The sequence below is a fragment of the Gorilla gorilla genome, chromosome 4, assembly GCF_029281585.2.
Source record: "Gorilla gorilla gorilla isolate KB3781 chromosome 4, NHGRI_mGorGor1-v2.1_pri, whole genome shotgun sequence".
NCBI lineage: Eukaryota > Metazoa > Chordata > Mammalia > Primates > Hominidae > Gorilla > Gorilla gorilla.
The window spans coordinates 52967603-52991276 of record NC_073228.2 but is presented as its reverse complement, the minus strand read 5'-3'; the positions used below and the strand labels follow the sequence as shown (position 1 = coordinate 52991276).

Here is a 23674-nt window from a genome sequence, read left to right as displayed (position 1 = left end):
GAGATTGCACTACTGTACTCCAACCTGGGCAATAGAGGGAGACTCCGTCTCAAAAAAAAAAGAATCTATATTACATTGTGACTCAAAGAGTTTTCTGATAATAAGTTTTGTTCCTAGGATGGAAAAATCTGAGTGCAGATTATAATAATGTTGCATGTTCATCTCTCCCAGTATTTCAACAGAAAGTTTCAGATGATCATTATCTACTCCATTGACTATCCCAGTTCTCGTTGATGTGGTACAAACTAACCTATATTGTATTGTTCTGTCTGATTTACAAGGGATTAAAACGATAAAAATTGGCAGGAGTCAATAGCTGTTGAGATTTATGTTCTTATATTTTGAGTAAATGACATTCTTTTATGGAAAATTCACACACAAGGGGCAACAGTATTCTTTAAAAAGATACATTGCAAGAGATAGATCTTTGTGGTCTAGGAAAGATTCATGCAAAGCACCAATATTTTCCTTTATAACTACCTGTCATAAAAATAGAGAAGATTGCCTGTGGTTAAGGTTCTCAGATCTTTTTCAACCATCTGATACTGTGAAGGAATAGAGAAGACCTATCTGGCCTGATTTTATTTGTAGACATGAGTTAGTCTGTTGTACTATAGATGTCTTATTTTTTCTGAGGATGTGCATGACACAATTTTTTTTTTTTTTTTTTGAGATAGAGTCTTGCCCTGTCACCCAGGCTGGAGTGCAGTGGCACGATCTCGGCTTACTGCAACCTTGACCTCCTCAGTTCAAGCGATTCTCATGCCTCACAAGTGGCTGGAACTACAAGCACATGCCACCATGCCCAGCTAATTTTTGTATCTTTATTTAATAGAGATGAGGTTTCACCGTGTTGGCCAGGTTGGTCTTGAACTCCTGGGCTCAACTGATCCGCCTGCCTTGGCCTCCCAAAGTGTTGGTATTACGGGCGTGAGCCACCATACCTGGCTCTTGGCACAAAATTTCTCTACCACTTATTAATAAATTGAGATAGGCAAAAAATTGTATCTGGGCCATACGTGGTAGGAGGCGAGGAAAGAGCATCACTTGGGGAGGTCCAGGATTTTGTGATTAGCCTGGGCAATATGGCGAGACCTTGTCTCTACAAAAAATTTCAAGAATTAGCTGGGTGTGTTGGTGTGTGCCGTGGTCCCAGCTTCTTAGGAGGCTAAGGTGGAAGTGTTGCTTGAGCCCGGGAAATTGAGGCTGCAGTGAGCCATGATTGTGTCATTGCATTCCAGCTTGGGCAACAAAGTGAGTCCCTGTCTCAAAAAAAAAAAAGATTGAAAACTGACTTTTCTGATCTATTCCTGGAAACCTATCTTTCTACAAAACCCCACTGACTACTATAATTTGCTGATTATTGTGAGAGGCTTCTGCCACCAGGTGCCTTAATAATTCTGAAATAGTTGCTTGGACCCTTTTTCTTTAGATTTTTAGTTTGATGATTGTCTATTTTGGCTGGTCAGGTTTGCCTTCTGCTTTGAAGTGAACGGAATGATTCAGTATATTTTTTATTAGTTTTGACTTACGACTTAGCTATATTTCTATTTTTTTGTAAATATCTTCGGCAATTTATATTTTTTACAGGGAAAGCATTCTAAAATACTATTTCTTTTTTCCAAGATTTTTGCACCTCTTTAGCGATAGAGTAGTATTAAATTGTTGAGCTCTTCTTGTTTGTTAAATCTTTGCTAAAATGTAGAGTAAATTCGATGAACTCCACAAGTTGCAGTGATACTTTGTGAATTTAAGATAATTACTTCCTGCATTTTATTTCTATTTTTAAATTTTTTATTTTTCGAGACAGAGCTGCCCTTTGTTGCCCAGGGTGGAGTGCAATGGCATGGTGATGGCTCACTGTAGCTTTGACTTCCTGGGCTCAAATGATGCTCCCACGTCAGGACTGCTGGTTGCCATCTGCCCCCAAGTAGCTGGAACCACACACTTATACCACCATGCCCAGCTAATTATTTTTGAGACAGAGTCTTGTCACCCAGGCTGGAGTGCAGTTGTGCGATCTCAGCTCACTGCAACCTCCTCCTCCTAGGCTCAAGCAATTCTCCTGCCTCAGCCTCTCGAGTAGCTGGAATTACAACACCACACCCAGTTAATTTTTTTTTTTTTTCCGAGATGGAGTCTCGCTCTGTCTCTCCGGCTGGAGTGCAGTGGCGCGATCTCAGCTCACTGCAACCTCCACCCCTGGGGTTCAAGCAGTTCTCCTGCCTCAGCCTCCTGAGTAGCTGGGAGTACAGGTGCACCCAGCTAAATTTTGTATTTTAATAGAGGTGGGGTTTCACTGTGTTGCCCAGGCTGGTCTCGAACTCCTGAGTTCAGGCAGTCTGCCCACCTTGGCCTCCCAAAGTGCTAAGATTACAGGCGTGAGCCACCGTGCCTGGCCAATTTCTATATTTTTAGTAGAGACAGGGTTTCACCAGGCTGGCCAGGCTGGTCGTCAACTCTTGACCTCAAGTGATCTGCCCACCTCAGCCTCCCAAAGTGCTGGGATTACAGGCATGAGTACTGTGCCTGTTCTAATTTTTTTTTTTTTTTTTTTTTGAGACGGAGTTTCATACTGTTGCCTGGGCTGGAGTGCAGTGGCACACGATCTTGGCTCACTGGAATGATTCAAGCAATTCTCCTGCCTCAGCCTCCTGAGTAGCTGGGGTTACAGGCACCTGCTACCACGCCCGGCTAATTTTTTGTAGTTTTAGTAGAGATGGGGTTTCCCTATGTTGGCCAGGCTGGTCTCGAACTTTTGACCTCGTGATTTGCCCGCCTCAGCCTCCCAAAGTGCTGGGACTACAGGCTTGAGCCACCGTGCCCGGCCTAATTTTTTTTTTTTTTTTTTTTAATTTTTTGTAGCGATGGAGTCTCACTGTGTTTTCCAGGGTAGTCTCAGACTCCTGGCCTCAAGCAATCCTCTTGCCTCAGCCTCCCAAAGTGCTGGGATCACAGGGGTGAGCCACCATGCCCAGGTGAATTTTATTTCATCTCAATAAAACTCCAAATAAAATCTTAGGAACGATATATTAAGAGTTTGATAAAGGGAACTGCAAGTAATATCACAAATATTTCATTGTTTTTAAAATATACTATAGATTTCTATTTATAAAATTTATCTCAGCCAGGCACGGTGGCTCACGCCTGTAATCCCAGCATTTTGGGAGGCCGAGGCACGTGGATCATTTGAGACCAGGAGTTCAAGACCAGCCTGGCAAACATGGTGAAACCCCATCTCTACTAAAAATACAAAAATTAGTCTGGCAGGGTGGCACACGCCTGTAATCCCAGCTACTTGGGAAGCTGAGGTAGGAGAATCACTTGAACCCAGGAGGCAGAGGTTGTAGTGAGCCAAGATCACGCCACTGCATTCCAGCCTGGGCGACAGAGTGATACTCTGTCTCAAAATAAAAAGAAAAAAATTAAGTATCTTTAGTTGTGATAAATTATTTTTTTATGTTATATTACAGGTTTTTTTCCTTAAAAATGAGATCTTTCTAACCTTTTCGTAACCAGGTATTATGATCTTTGAAAATTTTTATTTGCATATCTTTAATTGTAATTTTGTCATCTCTTCTCCTTTATTGTTTAGTCCAAAAGAAACTCTTCCTTCAAAACCTGTGAAGAAAGAGAAGGAACAGAGGACACGTCACTTACTCACAGACCTTCCTCTCCCTCCAGAGCTCCCTGGTGGAGATCTGTCTCCCCCAGACTCTCCAGAACCAAAGGCAATCACACCACCTCAGCAACCATATAAAAAGAGACCAAAGTGAGTTTTTGGGGGAATCTGTCTTTCATGATAGTTTTCTCCCTTCCTTTTGAACTAAATCTCTCATGTTTCTTCTATAACCCACACCAGTAAGATCATAGAAGTTTGGTCCCAAAGTATTTTTTAATTTTATTTTAATGGACAAAAGCCTTTCTTGGAGACTCAGGTCATTCATCTATGCCCTCAGATACCCAGGTATGTTTTTAGAACAACAGAAAATTCCCAAATCCAGATATACTATGAATGTTTATCTCATTATGTCTTTTTTATTCATAATATTTAGAGTACTAAGGAAGAATAAAAGCTTTTTAAATTCAGGATGTGTCAATCATGTACACATTAATCAAAAATTAATAGATATGGGATTTTTCTTCCTGAAAGCATATAAATTGTCATGCCATAAATTGAGTATAAATCTGGGTCTAATCTTCTGATTGTTAGCATTTCTGTCTTAATAATAAAAATAGGTATCATTTATTGAGCACGTATTATTGTCGTAGTTTTATATATACATATTTTTGAGACAGAGTTGCGTTCTTTGTTGCCCAGGCTGGAGTGCAGTGATGCTATCTCTGCTTACCGCAACCTCGGCTTCCTGGTTCAAGCAATTCTCCTGCCTCAGCCTCCCGAGTAGCTGGGATTACAGGCACGTGCCACCACGCCAGGCTAATTTTTGTATTTTTAGTAGAGATGGGGTTTCACCATGTTGGCCAGGCTGGTCTCGAACTCCTGACCTCAGGTAATCCACCACCTTGGCCTCCCAAAGTGCTGGGATTACAAGCGTGAGCCACCGCGTCCGGCCTTATATTTTCATAGCAGCCTTAGCATGTAGCGATTAATTTCCCATTTTATAGTTAAAGCCATACCTGAGAGAGGTCAGAAAGCAAGCAACTAATCTATTATTTCAGTTTATGTATTCCTAAAGCTGTAGCCCTATGTCTTAGCCACTGTGAGAGACTGTTTATGTCTTTTTTTTTTTTTTTTTGAGACAGAGTCTCACTCTGTCACCCAGGCTGGAGGCACCTGCCACCATGCCTGGCTGTGTGTTTATATATTTCATATCATTTCATTTCTGACTTTTTAGTAAAAAATGTATAAAAGATACAGGAGTGGCTGGGCGCAGTGGCTCATGCTTGTAATCCCAGCACTTTGGGAGGCCAAGGCGGGTGGATCATGAGGTCAAGAGATCGAGACCATCTTGACCAACATGGTGAAACCACATCTCTACTGAAAATACAAAAATTAGCTGGGCGTGGTGGCGCCTGCCTGTAGAGTACTAAGAAAAAAAAAAAAAAGATACAGGAGTTAGTGAAATCATCATAAAAGAATCCTTTTTTCTTTGACTAGATTTCATTTTCTTTTCTTTTTTTTTTTTTTTTTTTTGAGTCGGAGTCTCGCTCTGCTGCCCAGGCTGGAGTGCAATGGCGTGACCTTGGCTCACTGCCACCTCTGCCTCCTGGTTTCAAGTGATTCTCCTGCCTCAGCCTCCTGAGTAGCTGGGACTACAGGCGCCTGCCACCACGCCCGGCTAATTTTTTGTATATTTAGTAGAGACGGGGTTTCACTGTTAGCCAGGATGGTCTCGATCTCCTGACCTCGTGATCCGCCTGCCTCGGCCTCCCAAAGTGCTGGGATTACAGGCATGAGCCACCGAGCCCAGCCAATTTCATTTTCTTTTTTTCCTTTTTTTTTTTTTGTTTTTGAGAGGGTGTCTCGCTCTGTCGCCCAGGCTGGAGTGCAGTGGCGCATTCTTGGCTCACTGCAAGTTCTGCCTCCCGGGTTCACGCCTTTCTCCTGCCTCAGCCTCCCGAGTAGCTGGGACTATAGGCGCCCGCTACCACGCCTAGCTAATTTTTTGTATTTTTTTTTAGTAAAGACGGGGTTTCACAATGTTAGCCAGGATAGTCTCGATCTCCTGACCTCGTGATCTGCCAGCCTCGGCCTCCCAAAGTGCTGGGATTACAGGCATGAGCCACCGCGCCCGGCCTTCATTTTCTTAAATAACTATTTTGTTGGTTTTACTTTTTAGAATTTGTTGTCCTCGTTATGGAGAAAGAAGACAAACGGAAAGCGACTGGGGGAAACGCTGTGTGGACAAGTTTGACATTATTGGGATTATTGGAGAAGGAACCTATGGCCAAGTATATAAAGCCAAGGACAAAGACACAGGTAAATATTGCCGCAAAATTTTAGGTGTCAGAATGTTAACAATTTAGCAATACTAATATCTTAAGTGGATTTAGCAAAAGTAAATTCTGAGGTGTTTTGTTTGTTTGTTTGTTTTTTGAGATGGAGTCTTGCTCCCCAGGCTGGAGTTCAGTGGTGCGATCTCGACTCACTGCAAGCTCCGCCTCCTGGGTTCACACCATTCTCCTGCCTCAGCCTCCCGAGTAACTGGGATTACAGACCGTGCGCAACCACACTCGACTAATTTTTGTTTTTTTTTTTTAGTAGAAACAGGGTTCCACTATGTCGTCCAGGCTGGTCTTGAACTCCTGACCTCAAGCAATCTGCCTACCTCGGCCTCCCAAAGTGCTGGGATTATAGATGTGAGCCACGGCGCCGGGCCCGTTTTTATTTTTATTTTTTGAGACGGGGTCTTGCGCTGTCATCCAGGCTGGAGTGCAGTGAGTGGATCAGTCTCTGCTCACTGCAGGCTCTGCCTCCTGGGTTCAAGCGATGCCTCTGCATCAGCCTCCCGAGTAGCTGGGGTTACAGGCATGCACCACCACGCCCAGCTAATTTCTGTATTTTTAGTAGAGATGGGGTTTTACCATGTTGGCCAGGCAGTCTTGAACTCCAGGCTGGTCTCGAACTCCTAACCTGAAATAGCCACCCACCTCAGCCTCCCAAAGTGCTGGGATTACAGGCGTGAGCCACGCCTGGCCAAATTTTTAGTTGTAGTTTTGTCTCCAAAAGTTATTGAGTAGATCAAAGGTTTCCAAAAGAATACTATAATTATAACTTTTAAAACTCTCCAGCTGGGTTTGGTGAGTCATGCCTGTAATTTCAGCACTTTGGGAAGCCAGGTGGGCAGATCACGAGGTCAGGAGATTGAGACCATCCTGGCTAACATGGTGAAACCCCGTTTATACTAAAAATATAAAAAATGAGCCAGGCGTGGTGCCACGCACCTGTAGTCCCAGCTACTCAGGAGGCGGAGGCAGGAGAATCACTTGAACCTAGTAGGCGGAGGTTGCAGTGAGCGGAGATCGCGCCAGTGCACTGCAGTCTGGGTGACAGAGCAAGACTCCATCTCAAAAACAAAAAATTCAAGTCTTAAGAAAAAAATTAAAGCCAGGAAAGGGAATATAGAATTTCCTTTTTTGTTTTTTTATTGAGAAGGAGTCTCACTCTGTCACCCAGGGTGGAGTGCAACGATGCGATCTCAGCTCACTGCAACCTCCGCTCACCGCAACCTCTGCCTCCCGGGTTCAAGCAATTCTCCTGTCTCAGCCTCCTGAGTAGCTGGGATTACAGGCATCCACCACCACGCCCAGCTAATTTTTGTATTTTAGTAGAGACGGGGTTTCACCACGTTGGCTAGGCTGGTCTTGAATTCCTAACCTCAGGTGATCCGCAGGCCTTGGCCTCCCAAAGTGTTGGGATTACAGGTGTGAGCCAGTGCGCCTGGCCTAGAGTTTACTTTTTAAAGGTGTATAAGTATCTCGTGTAAGCATTAAAGTAAGCACTAAGTTTGTCTTCCAGAGCAAGGGCATATATTGCTGGTTCACAATAGTGGCCAAAAATGCTCATTGATAATAACAGTTTACATTTGTTTTGGCAGGAGAACTAGTGGCTCTGAAGAAGGTGAGACTAGACAATGAGAAAGAGGGCTTCCCAATCACAGCCATTCGTGAAATCAAAATCCTTCGTCAGTTAATCCACCGAAGTGTTGTTAACATGAAGGAAATTGTCACAGATAAACAAGATGCACTGGATTTCAAGAAGGACAAAGGTACTAGCAAAGAATCACATTTTTACAGGGTAGACTGGTCTAATCTTTGCCTTTCTTTTTTTTTCTTTCTTTCTTTTTTTTTTTTTTTTTTTTGAGACGGAGTCTCGCTCTGTTGCCCAGGCTGAACTGCAGTGGCGCGATTTCACGTCACTGCAAGCTCCACCTCCCGGGTTCATGCCATTCTCCTGCCTCAGTGTCCCGAGCAGCTGGGACTACAGGCACCTGCCACCACACCCAGCTAATTTTTTGTATTTTTTTAGTAGAGGCGGGGTTTCACCGTGTTAGCCAGGATGGTCTCGATCTCCTGACCTCGTGATCCGCCCGCCTGGGCCTCCCAAAGTGCTGGGATTACAGGCATGAGCCACCGCGCCTGGCCCTTTCTTTCTTATTTATCTATTTATTTTGAGACAGTCTCGCACTGTCGCCCAGGCTGGATTGCAGTCCTGCGATGTCGGCTCACTGCAGCCTCTGCCTCTCGGGTTTAAGTGATTCTTGTGCCTCAGCCCCCAAGTAGCTGGGATTTCAGGCGTGCGCCATCATTCCGGGCTTATTTTTGTATATTTAGTGGAGAGGAGGTTTCGCTATGTTCGTCGAGCTGATCTCACACTCCTGACCTCAAGTCATCCGCCCACCTCGGCCCCTCGAAGTGCTGGGATTACAGGAGTGAGCTACCATGACTGGCCTCATGTGTTTGTTTTTGTTTGTTTGTTTGTTTGTTTGTTTTTTATAAAATAATAAGTGAATGAATGGATATGATGCATGTATGCCTTTGGTGGAAAAACTGAAAATATAGAAGAAGAAGAAAAAGAAGATGGTAGTGGCCGGGCGCAGTGGCTCACGCCTGTAATCCTGGCACTTTGGGAGGCCGAGGTGGGCAGATCACAAGGTCAGGAGATCAAGACCATCCTGGCTAACACGGCAAAACCCCGACTCTACTAAAAAAATGCAAAAAAAATTAGCCGGGCATGGTGGCAGGCGCCTGTAGTCCCAGCTACTCAGGAGGCTGAGGCAGGAGAATGGTGTGAACCTGGGAGGCGGAGCTTGCAGTGAGCTGAGATCACGCCACTGCACTCCAGCCTGGGCAATAGAGCGAGACTCCGCCTCAAAAAAAAAAAAAAAAAAAAAGACGGTAGTAATTTATCTCCCACTTCCTCCCAATATACTACTATCCATGGAAAACCACTGAAGTATTAATACATTTTGGTATATTTGCTTTTAGTTCTTTTTGTTTTTGTTTTGAGACAGAGTCTCACTCTCTCACCCAGGCTGGAGTGCATTGGCTCGATCTTGGCTTACTGCAACCTCCACCTCCCAGGTTCAAGCAATTCTCCTGCCTCAGCCTCCCGGGTAGCTGGGATTACAGGCATGTGCCACCACTCCCGGCTAATTTTTATAATTTTAGTAGAGACTGGGTTTCACCATGTTGGCCAGGCTGGTTTCGAACTCCTGACCTCAGGCAGTCATCCACCTCAGCCTGCCAAAGAGCTGGGATGACAAGGGTGAGCCACCACACTCAGCCCTGCTTTTAGTACTTTATGCCATATCTACTGTATTTATTTTAACAAAGCTGAGATTAAAGGTTATTTCGTGTTGTATAACTTGTCATAAGCAATTTCTCATATCATTAACAAATTTTAATGTTTATGCATAAACATAGGTGAATCCAAATTTACCAGTCCCTGTTGAGCAATTAGTTGCCAATTTTCAGTTTAAAAAAAAAATAATAGGCCAGGCGCAGTGGCTCACCCCTGTAATCTCAGCACTTTGGGAGGCCGAGTTGGGTTGATCACCTGAGGTCGGGAGTTCGAGATCAGCCTGGCCAAGATGGTGAAACCCTATCTGTACTAAAAATACAATAATTAGCTGGGCATGGTGGCTAGCGCCTGTAATCTTCAGCTACTTGGGAGGCTGAGGCAGGAGAATCACTTGAACCTGGTAGGCAGAGGTTGCAGTGAGTTGAGATCACGCCATTGCATTCCAGCCTGGGTGACAAGAGCAAAACTCTGTCTCAAAAAAAACCCCAAAAAACGTAATAACAATGCCTTGAGTATCTTTCTGCATAAATCTTTGCATTATGATTTATTTTCATTGTATAGCATTTTTGATACAGAGTTATTTGGTCAAATGGATTTTCATATTTAATGTCAGATTCCTTTTAAGAAAATTAGTATGTCCAGTGGGTGTCCATCTCAGTGTATCCTCCCCAACATTCAGTATATCTTTTTTTTTTTTTTTTTTTTTTTAATTTTGAGAAGGAGTCTCACTCTGTCGCCCAGGCTCAAGTGCAGTGATGCAATCTTGGCTCACTGCAACCTCCGCTTCCTGGGTTCAAGTGATTCTCCTGCCTCAGCCTTTGGAGTAGCTGGGTTTAAACAGGCGCACGCCACCACGGCCGGCTAATTTTTGTATCTTTATCAGAGACAGGGTTTCGCCATTTGGCCGGGCTGGTCTCAAACTTCTGTCCCCAGCTGATCCGCCCACCTCGGCCTCCCAAAGTGCTGGGATTACAGGTGTGAGCCACTGTACCCGGCCAATCTTTTTAAAAAATTGTCATCTGGGCTAGGTGTGGTTGCTTATGCCTATAATCCCAGCATTTTGGGAGGCCAAGGCAGGCAGATCACTTGAAGTCAGGAGTTTGAGACAAGCCTGGCCAACATGGTGAAACCCCTCTCTACTAAAAATGTGAAAATTCGCTGGGCATGGTGCTGGGCACTTTTAATCCCGGCTACTGGGAAGGCTGAGGCAGGAGAATTGTTTGAACCCGGGAGGTAGAGATTGCAGTGAGCCGAGATTGAGTTACTGCACTTTAGCCTGGGCAACAGAGCAAGACTCTGTCTCAAAAAAAAAAAAAAAATTGTCATCTGGATAGGTTAAGTATGATATTATTATTTTATATATTATTTTAATTTAATTTTTATTTTTTGAGACAGTCTCAGTGTGTTGCCCAGGCTGGAGTACAACGGTGGTCATAGCTCATTACATCCTCAACCTCAAGGCTCAAGCAATCCTCCATGCCTCAGCCTCCTGATTAGCTGGGGCAACAGGCATGCACCACCACATCCAGCTGATTTTTTATATTTTTAGTAGAAACAGGATCTCTCTATGTTGCCCAGGCTGGTCTCTAACTCCTGGGCTCAAGCAGTCCGCTTGCCTTGGCCTCCTAAAGTGCTGGGATTATGAACTTGGGCCACCGCACCCAGCGAATGTCATTTTGGATTATATTCCTTATATTTTGGGTCTTCTCTGTTACCAGTTTTATTTACTTTCTCTCCCTCTCTCTTTCTCTCTCTCTTTCTCTCTTTCTTTCTTTTTTTTTGGGACAGAGTCTTGCTCTCTCACCGAGGCTGGAGTGCAGTGACATGATCACAGCTCACTGTAACTGAACTCCTGGGTTCAAGTGATCCCCCTGACTCAGCCTCCCAAGTAGCTAGGACTAAACACCATTTCTGGCTGATTTTTAGAAATTTTGGTAGAAAGAGGATTTTGCTATGTTGCCCAGCCTGGTCTTTTTGTTTTGTTTTGTTTTGTTTTGTTTTGTTTTGTTTTGAGACGGCGTCTCAGTCACCCAGGCTGGAGTGCAGTGGTGTGATCTCGACTCACTGCAGCTTCCACCTCCTGGGTTCAAGCAGTTCTTCTGCCTCAACCTCCCAAGTAGCTGGGATTACAAGTGTGCGCCACCATGCCCAGCTGTTTTGTGTTTTTAGTAGAGATGGGGTTTCACCATGTGGGCCAGGCTGGTTTCAAACTCCTGACCTCAAGTGATCCACCCGCCTCGGCCTCCCAAAGTGCTGGGATTACAGGCGTGAGCCGCCGCGCCCGGCCATCCTTCTCTTTTTTAAATTTTTTGTAGACAGAATCTTGCTTTCTCACCCAGGCTAGAGTACATTGGTGCAATCACAGCTTATTGTAGCCTCAAACTCCTGGGCTCAAATGATTCTCTTGCCTCAGCCTCCCAAGTAGCCAGGAATACAGGCAAGCACCATCATGCCTAGCTAATTTATAAATTTTTTTGTGGAGATGGTGTCTCACTATTTTGCCCAGTCTGGTTTCCAAAGCTCAGGCAATCCTCTCACCTCAGCCCCTCACAATGTGGGGATTACAGGCATGAGCCACTGAACACAGCCCTAAATTTGTTGATTCATTTTTCTCTCAATTTTCAATACTATGATTTTCTTTTTTTTTCTTTCTTCCTTTTTTTTTTCTTTTTTTTGAGACGGAGTCTTGCTCTTTTCGCCCAGGCTGGAGTGCAGTGCCACTGTCTTGGCTCATTGCAACCTCCGCCTCCTGGGTTCAAGTGATTGTCATGCCTCAGCCTCCCTGAGTAGCTGGAATTACAGGTGCACGCCACCACGTCCAGGTAATTTTTGTATTTTTAGCAGAGTTAGGGTTTCACCATGTTGGGCAGGCTTGTCTCGAACTCCTGACCTCAAGTGATCTGCCCGCCTTGGCCTCCCAAAGTGCTGGGATTACAGGCATGAACTACCGCGCCCAGCCTCTTTTTTTTTTTTCTCAAGACGGAGTTTTGCTCTTCTTGCCCAGGCTGAAGTGCAATGGTGCAGTCTCAGCTCACTGCGACCTCTGCCTCCTGGGTTCAAGCGATTCTCCTGCCTCAGCCTCCCGTGTAGCTGGAATTATAGGCGCCTGCTATCATGCCTGGCTAATTTTGTATTTTTTTTTAGTAGAGATGGGGTTTCACCATGTTGGCCAGGTTGGTCTCGAACTCCTGACCTCAGGCAATCCTTCTGCCTTGGCCTCCCAAAGTGCTGGAATTACAGGCATGAGCCACCATGCCTGACCAGTACTATGAATTTCACTAATAATTTATAACACATTTATTATGATGTCCCTGGCGTATTGAGTCCCATTAACTTGTATAAAAACCTTTACAAAATAGTCGTCAATTTTATGTAACAAATGGGCATGATTGTGTTACAAATACAACTTCATTTACAGCAACAAGCAGCAGGCTGGATCTGGTCTAAGCTCTGTAATTTGCTAACTGACTTAGATCATTAAAGTCTAGTAAGACAGGCTGAGCACAGTGGCTTATGCCTCTGACCTCAGCATTTTGGGATGTTGGGGTGGAAGGATTGCGTGAGCCAAAGAGTTAAGAGACCAGCCTGGGTACCACAGCAAGACCCTGTCTCTACAAAAAATGAAAAACATTAACTGGGTGTGGTGGCCTGTGCCTGTATTCCCAGCTACATGAGAGGCTGAGGCGGAAGATTCGCTTGAGCCCAGGAGTTTGAGGCTGTAGTGAGCCATGATCAGCCACTGCACTCCATCCTGGGCAACAGAATGAGACCCTGTCTCAAAAAAAAAGAGAAGAAAAAGGCTGGGCGCGGTGGCTGACGCCTGTAATCCCAACACTTTGGGAAGCTAAGGCAGGCGGATCACCTGAGGTCAGGAGTTTGAGACCAGCCTGACCAACATGGTGAAATCTCGTCTCTACTCAAAATACAAAAATTAGCCGGGTGTGGTGGCACATGCCTGTAATCCCAGCTACTTGGGAAGCTGAGGCAGGAGAACGGCTTGAACCCAGGAGGCGGAGGTTGCAGTGAGCCAAGATAGTGCCACTGCACTCCAGTCTGGGTGGCAGAGTGAGAGTCTGTCTTTAAAAAAAAGCCTAGTAATGCAACCTAATCAGGGCACTTGCCCCCATGAAGAGGTGAGTAGTCCATATAGTACTAGACTAGGAATTGAAAGATTAATTCCTTTTTTTTTTTTTTTTTGAGAAGGAGTCTTGCTTTGTTGCCCAGGTTGGAATGCAGTGGCACCATCTCAGCTCACTGCAGCCTCCAGCTCCTGGGTTCAAGTGATTCTCCCACCTCGGCCTCCCAAGTAGCTGGGATTACAGGCACGTGCCACCACGCCCAGCTAATTTTTGTATTTTTTTTTTAGTCGAGATGAGGTTTCATTCACCATGTTGGACAGGTTGGTCTCGAACGCCTGACCTCAAGTGACCCGCCCTCCTCGGCCTCCCAAAGTGCTGGGATTACAGGCATCAGCCACTGCGCCCAGCCACAGAAGATTAATTCAAATATTAGCTCTGTTATTTATTATTAGGAAGGACTAATTATTCAACTACTCTTTGTTTCAGTTTCTTCATCTGTAAAATTCAAGGGTTTTTTCTAGAGAACCTGTGGTCAACTCCAAAATTATATTAGGACTTGAGGCATTGTTATTTCAGCATTCTTTTTTTTTCTTGCTTTTAATTTTTTTTCGTCTTATGTAGGTGCCTTTTACCTTGTATTTGAGTATATGGACCATGACTTAATGGGACTGCTAGAATCTGGTTTGGTGCACTTTTCTGAGGACCATATCAAGTCGTTCATGAAACAGCTAATGGAAGGATTGGATTACTGTCACAAAAAGAATTTCCTGCATCGGGATATTAAGTGTTCTAACATTTTGCTGAATAACAGGTAACATAGTAACCAAATAAGATTAAGCACTTTCCTCTTCTCCTCTGACCTTTTTAGTTTCAAATGCTTAATTGGTATTATAATTAGACCTAATAGTGCAGTATTCACACACTATTTAGTGATATTCCCTACGTTCAGTGTGGGAGAAACATACCTGCTCCTTTAGCTGTTCTTGAGCCTTTTCTCAGTTACCAGCTTTCTGAGTAAACATTGATGTGCAGTTGGTGATTGGCCTTTTCTGCCTAGTACTTACTCCTAGGTTTTAATAGCGTAAACAAACAGGAATCTGGTTATGAACAGGTGTTAATTCGTCAGAAGTTTTTATCATTTGCTTTCTTCTTTTCTGTTTATTTGCCTATACTGCATTGGTAATATCGGATGTATTATGCACACTAGGTTTTTTGTTTTGTTTTTTTTTTTTTTGAAGATGGAATTTCGCTCTTCTTGCCCAGGCTGGAGTGCAGTGGCGTGATCTCGTCTCACTGCAACCTCCACCTCCCAGGTTCAAGCGATTCTCCTGCCTCAGTCTCCCAAGTAGCTGGGATTATAGGCGCCCGGCACCATGCTCTGCTAATTTTTGTATTTTCAGTAGAGATGGGGTTTCACTATACTGGCCAGGCTGGTCTTGAACTCCTGACCTCGTGATCCACCCACCTCACCCTCCCAAATTGCTGGGATTACAGGCATGAGCCACCGCACCTGGCATACTAGTTTGTTTGTTTGTTTGTTTGTTTTTGAAACGGAGTCTCACTCTGTTGCCCAGGCTGGAGTGCAGTGGCGCAATCTCGCCTTACTGCAAGCTCTGCCTCCCAGGTTCATGCCATTCTCCTGCCTCAGCTTCCCGAGTAGCTGGGACTACAGGCGACCGCCACCACGCCCAGCTAATTTTTTTGTATTTTTAGTAGAGATGTGGTTTCACTGTGTTAGCCAGGATGGTCTCTATCTCCTGACCTCGTGATCCGCCCACCTCGGCCTCCCAAAGTGCTGGGATTACAGGTGTGAGCCACCACGCCTGGCCGGTTCAGTTTTATCTAACAGACATTATCTATATAGGAACATGGAAAGATTATGACACATTTCCCCTCTTTATGGTGTAGAATAACCAATCTTGCATGGTTACCTGGGACTGTCCTGGTTTTAGCAGTAAAAGGCTCACATGCGACGATTGAACACTGGAACTCAAAACTTTTGCAGGAGAAATAAATAAATTACTCAATTCAGTAAACATTTATTAAGCTCAATTTTTTTTCACTTTGAATTTGAGAGTATCTGGAAAGATGTAGCCTTGAGGGATGAATACGAATTTATCTGAAAAACTGACAGTGGGTGGTCAAATTTCTAGGCAGAAGCAGCTGCATGCACAGAAGTACATAAACATGAAAATAACATGTTATGTCTGGAAAACTGTAAACAGGTCAGTATTTCTAGAGCAAGAAGAGGGAAGCACATAATGACCAAGAGATGAAGCTGGATAGTTACATAGAGCCCATTTATGGATCTTGCATGCCCCACTGAGGAACTTAAACTTTATCTGTATTTGACAGGGATCAGCATCACTTGAACCCAGGAGGTAGAGGTTACAGTGAGCAGAGATCAATCCACTACACTCCAGCCCAGGCGACAGAGCAAGACTCCATCTCAAAAAAAGAAATAATCTTAGACTGAGTCTCACTCTGTCGCCCAGGCTGGAGTGCAATGGCAGGATTTCACTGCAACCTCCAACTCCTGGGTTCAAGCGATGCTCCTGCCTCAGCCTCCCAAGTAGCTGGGATTACAGGTGCCCACCACCACGCCCAGCTAATTTTTCTATTTTTAGTAGAGACGGGATTTCACCATATTGACCAGGCTGGTCTCGAACTCCTGACCTCAAGTGATCTGCCCCTCTTGGCCTCCCAAAGTGCTGGTATTACAGGCGTGAGCCACTGCGCCTGGTCAAAAGAGTATTTCTTTATGTTGCTTTCTCTGACTCATAATTCCCAGTAAAGTTGGAAGTGGGTGACTCTACATCTATGGTAAATAATGCATTAAGAACTTAATAGCTATTAGCTTGCAACTTTCTGGCCTATAGTATAATATACTTTCTGCTATTCCCTTTACTCCTCCATGAGGAGATGTCTCAAAGCAGGGAATAATTGCAGCTCCGTTTGGTGTCCTCTCTGGTGGGTAAGGCCTCTTTTGGTTCCTGACCTTCCAGAGTCAGAAAGCTGATGAGGTTCCAGACTAAATTGAATTTCCTCGTCAGGTTGCTAAGCAGGATACAGGAATCCTGTGGTCTAGCCTGATCCATCCAGCCTCTTCCCGTACCCATTTAGCTCTGTCTACTCAGACCTCTGGGTGAGATGGCCTGGAGAAAATGGTGAAGGGTCGTCAGCTGGGCAAGGAAGAGAGCGAACAGGTGGCAAGAGAGAGAGAAGAGCAGAGTTGGATTCCAAATGAGACCAAATCATTTTATATAGAAGAGAGACACAGTCAATCTTCTGTTTTGGAAAGGTCACCAAATTATCAGTTTATGCTGATAAACTGGAGGCAGAGAGACCCTCTAAGAACTTCGTAATAAATGGTCAGTGCTGGAAATAACCCAGACACCACTAGTAGGGATGGACTCGGTAGATCTGTAGACTTTGGTTGAGTGAGTGTATGGTGGATAATGAATTAGAGAAAGTAAGATAACTCACAGGTTTCTGACTTGAAAAACTAGCTAGATGGGTGGCACTACTAGTCAATACAAGGAAGATGGAAGAGTAGGATGGATGGAGTAACAGGCAAATCTCTTTTGAATGTGTCTTTTATATATCCAGGGTAGTGATATTTAATAGCATATGGTCATTTGGGAATTCCAAACTACCAATACAGAGTTGGTAGTTACAGAACATAGAAAAGATGTCAGAAATGTAACCCAAGAGAAATGGTCAGAGAGATAGGAAGAAAATAAGGAAAATATGAATGCAAGATAGGCAAGTTTAAGAAGGGAGTGGTGATTGATGTCAGATGATGCAGGCAAATTATAAGAGAATCTGAAAATTAAAAGGTCAGTGGTGATAATTAGTGTGGAGTAAGGGGATGAGTAGCACAGTTAATGGGAAGGTACTGGTAGGGGGTGTCTTTAATTTTTAATTTTAAGGATGGCAGAGATTTGAATATATTTAAATGCTAAGGGGAGGCCAATGTAGTGGCTCACATGTGTAATCCTAACACTTTGGGAGGCTGAAGTGGGCAGGTCACTTGATGCTAGGAGTTCGAGACCAGCCTGGCCAACATAGTAAAATTCTGTCTCTACTAAAAGTACAAAAATTAGCTGAGCTTGGTGGTGCACGCGTCTAATCCCAGCCACGTGGGAGGCCAAGGCATGAGAATTGCTTGAACCTGGAACACAGAGGTTGCAGTGAGCAGAGATTGCCACCACTGCACTCCATCCTGGGTGACAGAACAAGACCCTGTCTCAAAAAAACAAACAAACAAAAAAAAAAAACTCTAAGGAGAAAGAAAATCTATAGAAAGGGAGCAGTTGAAGATTTGGGGGCCAGGCGCAGTGGCTCACACCTGTAATCCCGGCACTTTGGGAGGCCGGGGCGGACGGATCATGAGGTCAGGCGTTCAAGATCATCTTGTCCAACATGGTGAAACCCCGTCTCTACTAAAATACAAAAAATTAGCTGGGCATGGTGGCGCATGCCTGTAATCCCAGCTACTTGGGAGGCTGAGGCAGCGGAATCACTTGAACCCAGGAGACAGAGGTTGCAGTGAGCTGACATCGCGCCACTGCACTCCAGCCTGGCAACAGAGCAAGACTCCGTCTCAAAAAAAAAAAAGAAAAAAAAAAAAGGCCAGGCGCAGTGGCTCACGCCTGTAATCCCAGCACTTTGGGAGGCCAAGGCAGGCAGATCACGAGGTCAAGAGATCGAGACCATCCTGGCCAACATGGTGAAACCCCGTCTCTACTAAAAATATAAAAATTAGCTGGGTGTGGAGGTGCGTGCCTGTAGTCCCAGCTACTCAGGAGGTTGAGGCAGGAGAATCACTTGAACGCGGGAGGTGGAGGTTGCAGTGAGCTGAGATCGCGCCACTGCACTCCAGCCTGGTGACAGAGCGAGACTCTCTCAAAAAAAAAAAAAAAAAAAAAAAAGATTTGGGAAAGAACCAAAATAATTTAAAGGAGCATATTTCTAGAATAGATGGGATCAAGGCCACAGGTGGAGGGATTGATTATCCTTGGTCAAGAAAAGAGATTGACATGCTTTTTATGTACCATTGACCATTGAACAACGCAGGTTTGAACTGTGGCATGTCCACTTATACACAGATTTTATCCAACCAAAGACGAATAAAAAACAGTGTTTGCAGTATATGCAACCTGTTTATATGGAGTACCAGTGTTTCATATATGCAGGTTCTATAAAGCGTACTGCAGGACTTGAGTTTGCTTGAATTTTGGTATATGTGGGAGTCTTGGAACCAATTGCGTAGATATACTAAGGGATGACTGTAATTGAAAGGAAAGAGGAAGGTAAAATTATAGATGGAAGTAAGTTTACTGGTAAAAGGTAGGATGTTAAGGACCTCTCACCTAATGACTTTAATTTTTTCACTGAAAAAGGTCATTTACTAAGTAAGTGTAAGAGGGTAGGGGATGGATTAGAGCATTAAGGAGAATGCCAGAGGTCTGTAATGACAGCCATGCTGAATGGAAGTTGCTGATTACAGACAAGTAAAAGGACTAACCAGCAGCATTCAGGAATTAACAGAGAGAGGAAATCACACATTTTGCAGTGACACCATACAATATGATTATATGATTTTTTTTTTTTTTTTTTTTTTTTTTTTTGAGATAGAGTCTCACTCTGTCACCAGGCTGGAATGTAGTGGCGCTATCTCGGCTCACTGCAACCTCTACCTCCCGGTTCAAGCCCTTCTCCTGCCTCAGCCTTCCGAGTAGTTGGGAATACAGGCGCATGCCACCACGCCTGGCTAATTTTTGTATTTTTAGTAGAGACTGGGTTTCACCGTGTTGGCCAGGCTGGGTCTCAAACCTCTGACCTCAAGTGATCCACCCACCTCAGCCTCCTAAAGTGCTAGGATTACAGACGCGAGCCACCACGCCTGGCCAATTATATCATTTTTATTCTTTACACTTGTGTTCAGCTCTCTAGGTAGAGCAGAAAAGGCAGATTTTCTAATGATCCAGAATTAGGGACTTAGGGATTAGCTATATCACAAGCTAAGGCAACCAGGAAGACAATAGTTTGGTTAATTAACCAAGGGGTCCAGGCAGGCAAGGGAAGGAAGTATTATGTGAAAGAGGGCTGAACTGGGAGTGAGTGGAGGCACTGTGTACTTGAAGGTCTTCTCAAAAGGCAAAAATGTTAAACCATGGTCTCAGAAAGGATTCTCCAGATATTTCTATATTCACCTTATTCCTTTGAGACAGGACATAAACAATATGATGACACTTCTTTTGTATTTTATTTTATTTTGTTTATTTACTTATTTTATATTTTATTTTTTGAGATGGAGTCTCTGTTTCACCCAGGCTGGAGTGCAGTGGCACAATCTCAGCTCACTGCAACCTCCGCCTCCCAGGTTCAAGCGATTCTCCCACCTCAGCCTCCCAAGTGGCTAGGACTACAGGTGTCTGCCGCCACGCCCAGCTAATTTTTGTATTTTTAGTAGAGACGGGGTTTTACCATGTTGGCCAGGCTGGTCTCAAACTCCTGACTTAAGTGGTCCGCCTGCCTCGGTCTCCCAAAGTGTTGGGACTACAGGCGTGAGCCACTGCGCCTGGCCTGTTCTATTTTATATTGCAAAAAGTTACAAGTACTTCCACACTTCATACTGAGTCACCTTAATGGTTTAGTTGGAAGGAAAAGTGGGAGTCAGTAAAAGTGCTATCAGCGGCCGGGCGCGGTGGCTCATGCCTGTAATCCCAGCACTTTGGGAGGCCGAGGCAGGCGGATCACCTGAGGTAGGGAGTTCAAGACCAGCCTGACCAACATGGAGAAACCCCATTTCTACTAAAAATACAAAATTAGCCGGGCGTGGTGGCACATGCCTCTAATCCCAGCTACTCGGGAGGCAGAGGTTGTAGTGAGCCGAGATAGCGCTGTCGCACTCCAGCCTCGGCAACAAGAGTGAAGCTCAGTCTTAAAGAAAAAAAAAAAGTGCTATCAGCAGGTTCTGTAGCAGACTAAATTTGTTTAATAAACATTTATTTAGTACCTAGTATGAGCCAGGCAGGAAATACGTTAGATGCTGGTGATATTCAGGTCTACACTGATTTCTGTAACTATATATCCATTTCCATTTTGACTTTCAGTCCTACTGTGTGCCTTGAATCTTACATCATTTCAGGCTTTCAGAGTAAGGTTGCCAAGTAATTTGAGGAATCATCTTTGTCTTAATATAAGTTAACTATTTCTTGTTGCTTTTCTCACAATTTGCTTATAAATTGAACTTAATGTAATGGTGTTTGGGGCAAGTGGATAAGGTACCTTTAACTTCACTAGGAATAAGCATTGATTTAATGTAGAAGTTTGTTGCTAGTAGTTACCTTGTTTTAATATTGTCACATGTCCATATTTTGGGGAGCACCTCTTGGCCTCTTTTCTGTACTACATGTTGAGTATCCCCTGTGCTTGAGATGAGAATTCTTTTGGATTTCAGATTTTTTTTAGATTTTGGAATATTTACATTATATTTACTGGTTCTGAACATCCAAAATCTGAAATGTTCCAGTGAGCATTTCTTTTGAGTGTCATGTTGGCACTCAAAAAGTTTCAGATTTCGCTTCAGACAGAGGGGGAGGAAAAGGTTCTGAAAAATTTTGGATTTCACATTTTTGGATTTGGATGCGCAATCTGTATCTCACTTTTTTGCCTGATCTGAACTATTAGACACCTACACCAGCTTCCTATAAGAGAGTGAGCTGGCTTTTCATGTCCCAAGAAGTAGCAAGGCTGTAAATATGACTAAACAGGTTACATGAATTTAGATAAATATCATTAATCCAAAGCAGTCAATAAGTAGTTGTTGGGTTTTTTTGCATTGCCCACCCCCTCCAATAAATAAATAGTTTTTAAATAGATTCCCAACATCTTGTCTTGCAGTTTTCAAAAATATTCCTTCATGCAGGAGGAGAGAGAGCATCAGGAAAAATAGCTAATGCTTGCTGGGCTTAATACTTAGGTGCTGGGTCAATAGGTGCAGCAAACCACCATGGCACACATTTACCTATGTAACAAACCTCATGTACCCTGGAACTTAAAAAAAAATTCCTTTATATCACTGTCAAGGATAGAATACTGAGCAGAGGCCAGTCATGGTGGCCCATGCCTATACTCCCAGCCCTTTGGGAGGCTGAGGAGGGAGGATCACTTGAGCACAGGAATTTAAGACCAGCCTAGGCAACATAGGGGAACTCTGTCTCTACAAAAAATAAAATAATTAGCGGGACATATTGGTGCACACCTATAGTCCCAGCTACTCGGGAGGCTGAGGCTGGAGAATCACTTGAACCTGGGAGATCATCAAGGCTGCAGTGAGCCAGGGTTACACCATTGCACTCCAGCCTAGGTAATAGAGTGAGACTCTGTCTCAAAAAAAAAAAAAAATTAGCAGAGTGAAACATGGTTGGGATCTCCTAGAAGTGATTCTCAAAGCCTGATTCTCAGGCCAGCTGCATTGGCATCACATATGGGCCTGTTAGAAATGCAGATTCATAAGCCATGTTCTACTGAGTCAGCATCTCTAAGAATGGGGCCCAGGAAACTGGGTTTCTTTGCTTGTTTTTTCAGAGATAGGGTCTTGCTCTGTTGCCCAGGCTGGAGTGCAGTGGCTTCCTAAAGTTCTGGGACTACAGGTGTGAGCCACCATGCCCAGACTGTTGGCCCTCTTAAATCTTTCTCAATCTAGAACAGCTCATTTCTTTTTTTTCCCAACAATAAGTATTTAATCTAGCACGTTCTAGGTACTGTTGTTTACCATGGAATAAATTTAGCTAAGGAGTCAAATTCAGAAAACGTAATAATAGTTGTTTTTTTTTTTTTTTAAAGCATAAGGCGTTATAATTGAAGTAGTCAAAAAAGGTTTAATTAGGGGGATTGAGTGTTAAGAGTAGAAGTAGTCATGAACTGGGTATTGTATAAAATTTTTTAAAAAGAAAGAGAAAAGAGTAGAACAAAGAGAGCAGAAGTTAAAATTTATTTTTGTAATTCCTTTACCCCTAACTTGGCGCATGACTTTTCAGGTGTGTTTTGGAGGCCACTGCTATTGCTTATGAAAATAATTGTTTTTTGTTTTACAGTGGGCAAATCAAACTAGCAGATTTTGGACTTGCTCGGCTCTATAACTCTGAAGAGAGGTAAGGCATTAATTAAAATTACATGTGGGAAATAAGGTTTGTTTTGTTTTGTTTTTTTGAGGCAGGGTCTTATTCTGTTGCTCAGGCTGGAGTGCGTGGCTTGATCTCGGCTCGCTGCAGCCTCAACCTCTGTGGGCTCAGGTGATTCTCCCACCTTAGTCTCACAAGTAGCTGGAACCACAGGTGGGTGCCATCACACCTGGCTAATTTTTGTATTTTTAGTAGAGACGGGGTTTTGCTATGTTGCCTAGGTTAGTCTTGAACTCCTGGGCTCAAGCTGTCTACCTGCCTCAGCCTCCCAAAGTGCCGGGATTACAGACATGAGCCACCGCACCTGGGCAAGAATCTCTCTCTCTCTGTTTTTTTTTTTTTTTCTTTTGAAGACGGAGTCTCACTCTGTCACCTGGGCTGGAGTGCAGTGGCGTGATCTCGGCTCACTGCAACCTCTGCCTCTTGGGTTAAAGAAATTCTCCTGCCTCAGCCTCCCGAGTAGCTGGTATTACAGGTGGCCGCCACTACGCCCAGCTAATTTTTTGTATTTTTAGTAGAGACGGGGTTTCACCATGTTGGCCAGGCTGGTCTCAAACTCCTGACCTCGTGATTCATCTGCCTCAGCTTCTCAGAGTGCTAGGATTACAGGCGTGAGCCACCACTGCGTCTGGCCAAGAATCTTTTTTATTCCTAGATGTTCTAGTATTCTGCAAGTTGCAACAACTGTCAGAGTTTCCTAATTATCTGAAAGCGTTATCACTTACATTTTAGGCAGCAAATTTTATCTAAATTCTTGAATCGTCCCTTGGCTGGAATAAATAAATTAGAATGGAAGTTATTTTTTTCTCTCTTCTCTTCTCTTCCTTTTTTTTTTTTTTTTCCTGGAGATTTGTTCTTGTTGCCCAGGCTGGAGTGCAATGGCACAATCTTGGCTCACTGAAACCTCTGCCTCCCGGGTTCAAGCGATTCCCCTGCCTCAGCCTCCTGACTAGCTGGGATTACAGGCATGTGCTGCCATGCCCGGCTAATTTTGTATTTTTAGTGGAGATGGGGTTTCTCCATGTTGGTCACACTGGTCTCGAACTCTCGACCTTAGGTGATCTGCCTGGCTTGGCCTCCCAAAGTGCTGGGATTATGGGCGTGAGCCACCGTGCCTGGCCTTTTTTCTTTTTAAT

The 23674-nt window shown here is 44.0% G+C and overlaps 1 protein-coding gene across 39 annotated transcripts in view; it reads left to right on the top strand.

The window, feature by feature from the left end:
• Positions 1 to 23674, top strand: part of CDK12 (cyclin dependent kinase 12) — a 105715-nt gene that overhangs the window by 25453 nt on the left and 56588 nt on the right. For all 39 annotated transcript variants that reach the window (XM_055388178.2, XM_063706449.1, XM_063706450.1 and 36 more), the window contains exons 3-7: positions 3596 to 3772; positions 5802 to 5941; positions 7560 to 7730; positions 13966 to 14155; positions 22452 to 22508. In XM_055388178.2, coding sequence (XP_055244153.2) covers positions 3596 to 3772; positions 5802 to 5941; positions 7560 to 7730; positions 13966 to 14155; positions 22452 to 22508 — 735 coding nt within the window. The remainder of the gene's footprint in view (positions 1 to 3595; positions 3773 to 5801; positions 5942 to 7559; positions 7731 to 13965; positions 14156 to 22451; positions 22509 to 23674) is intronic.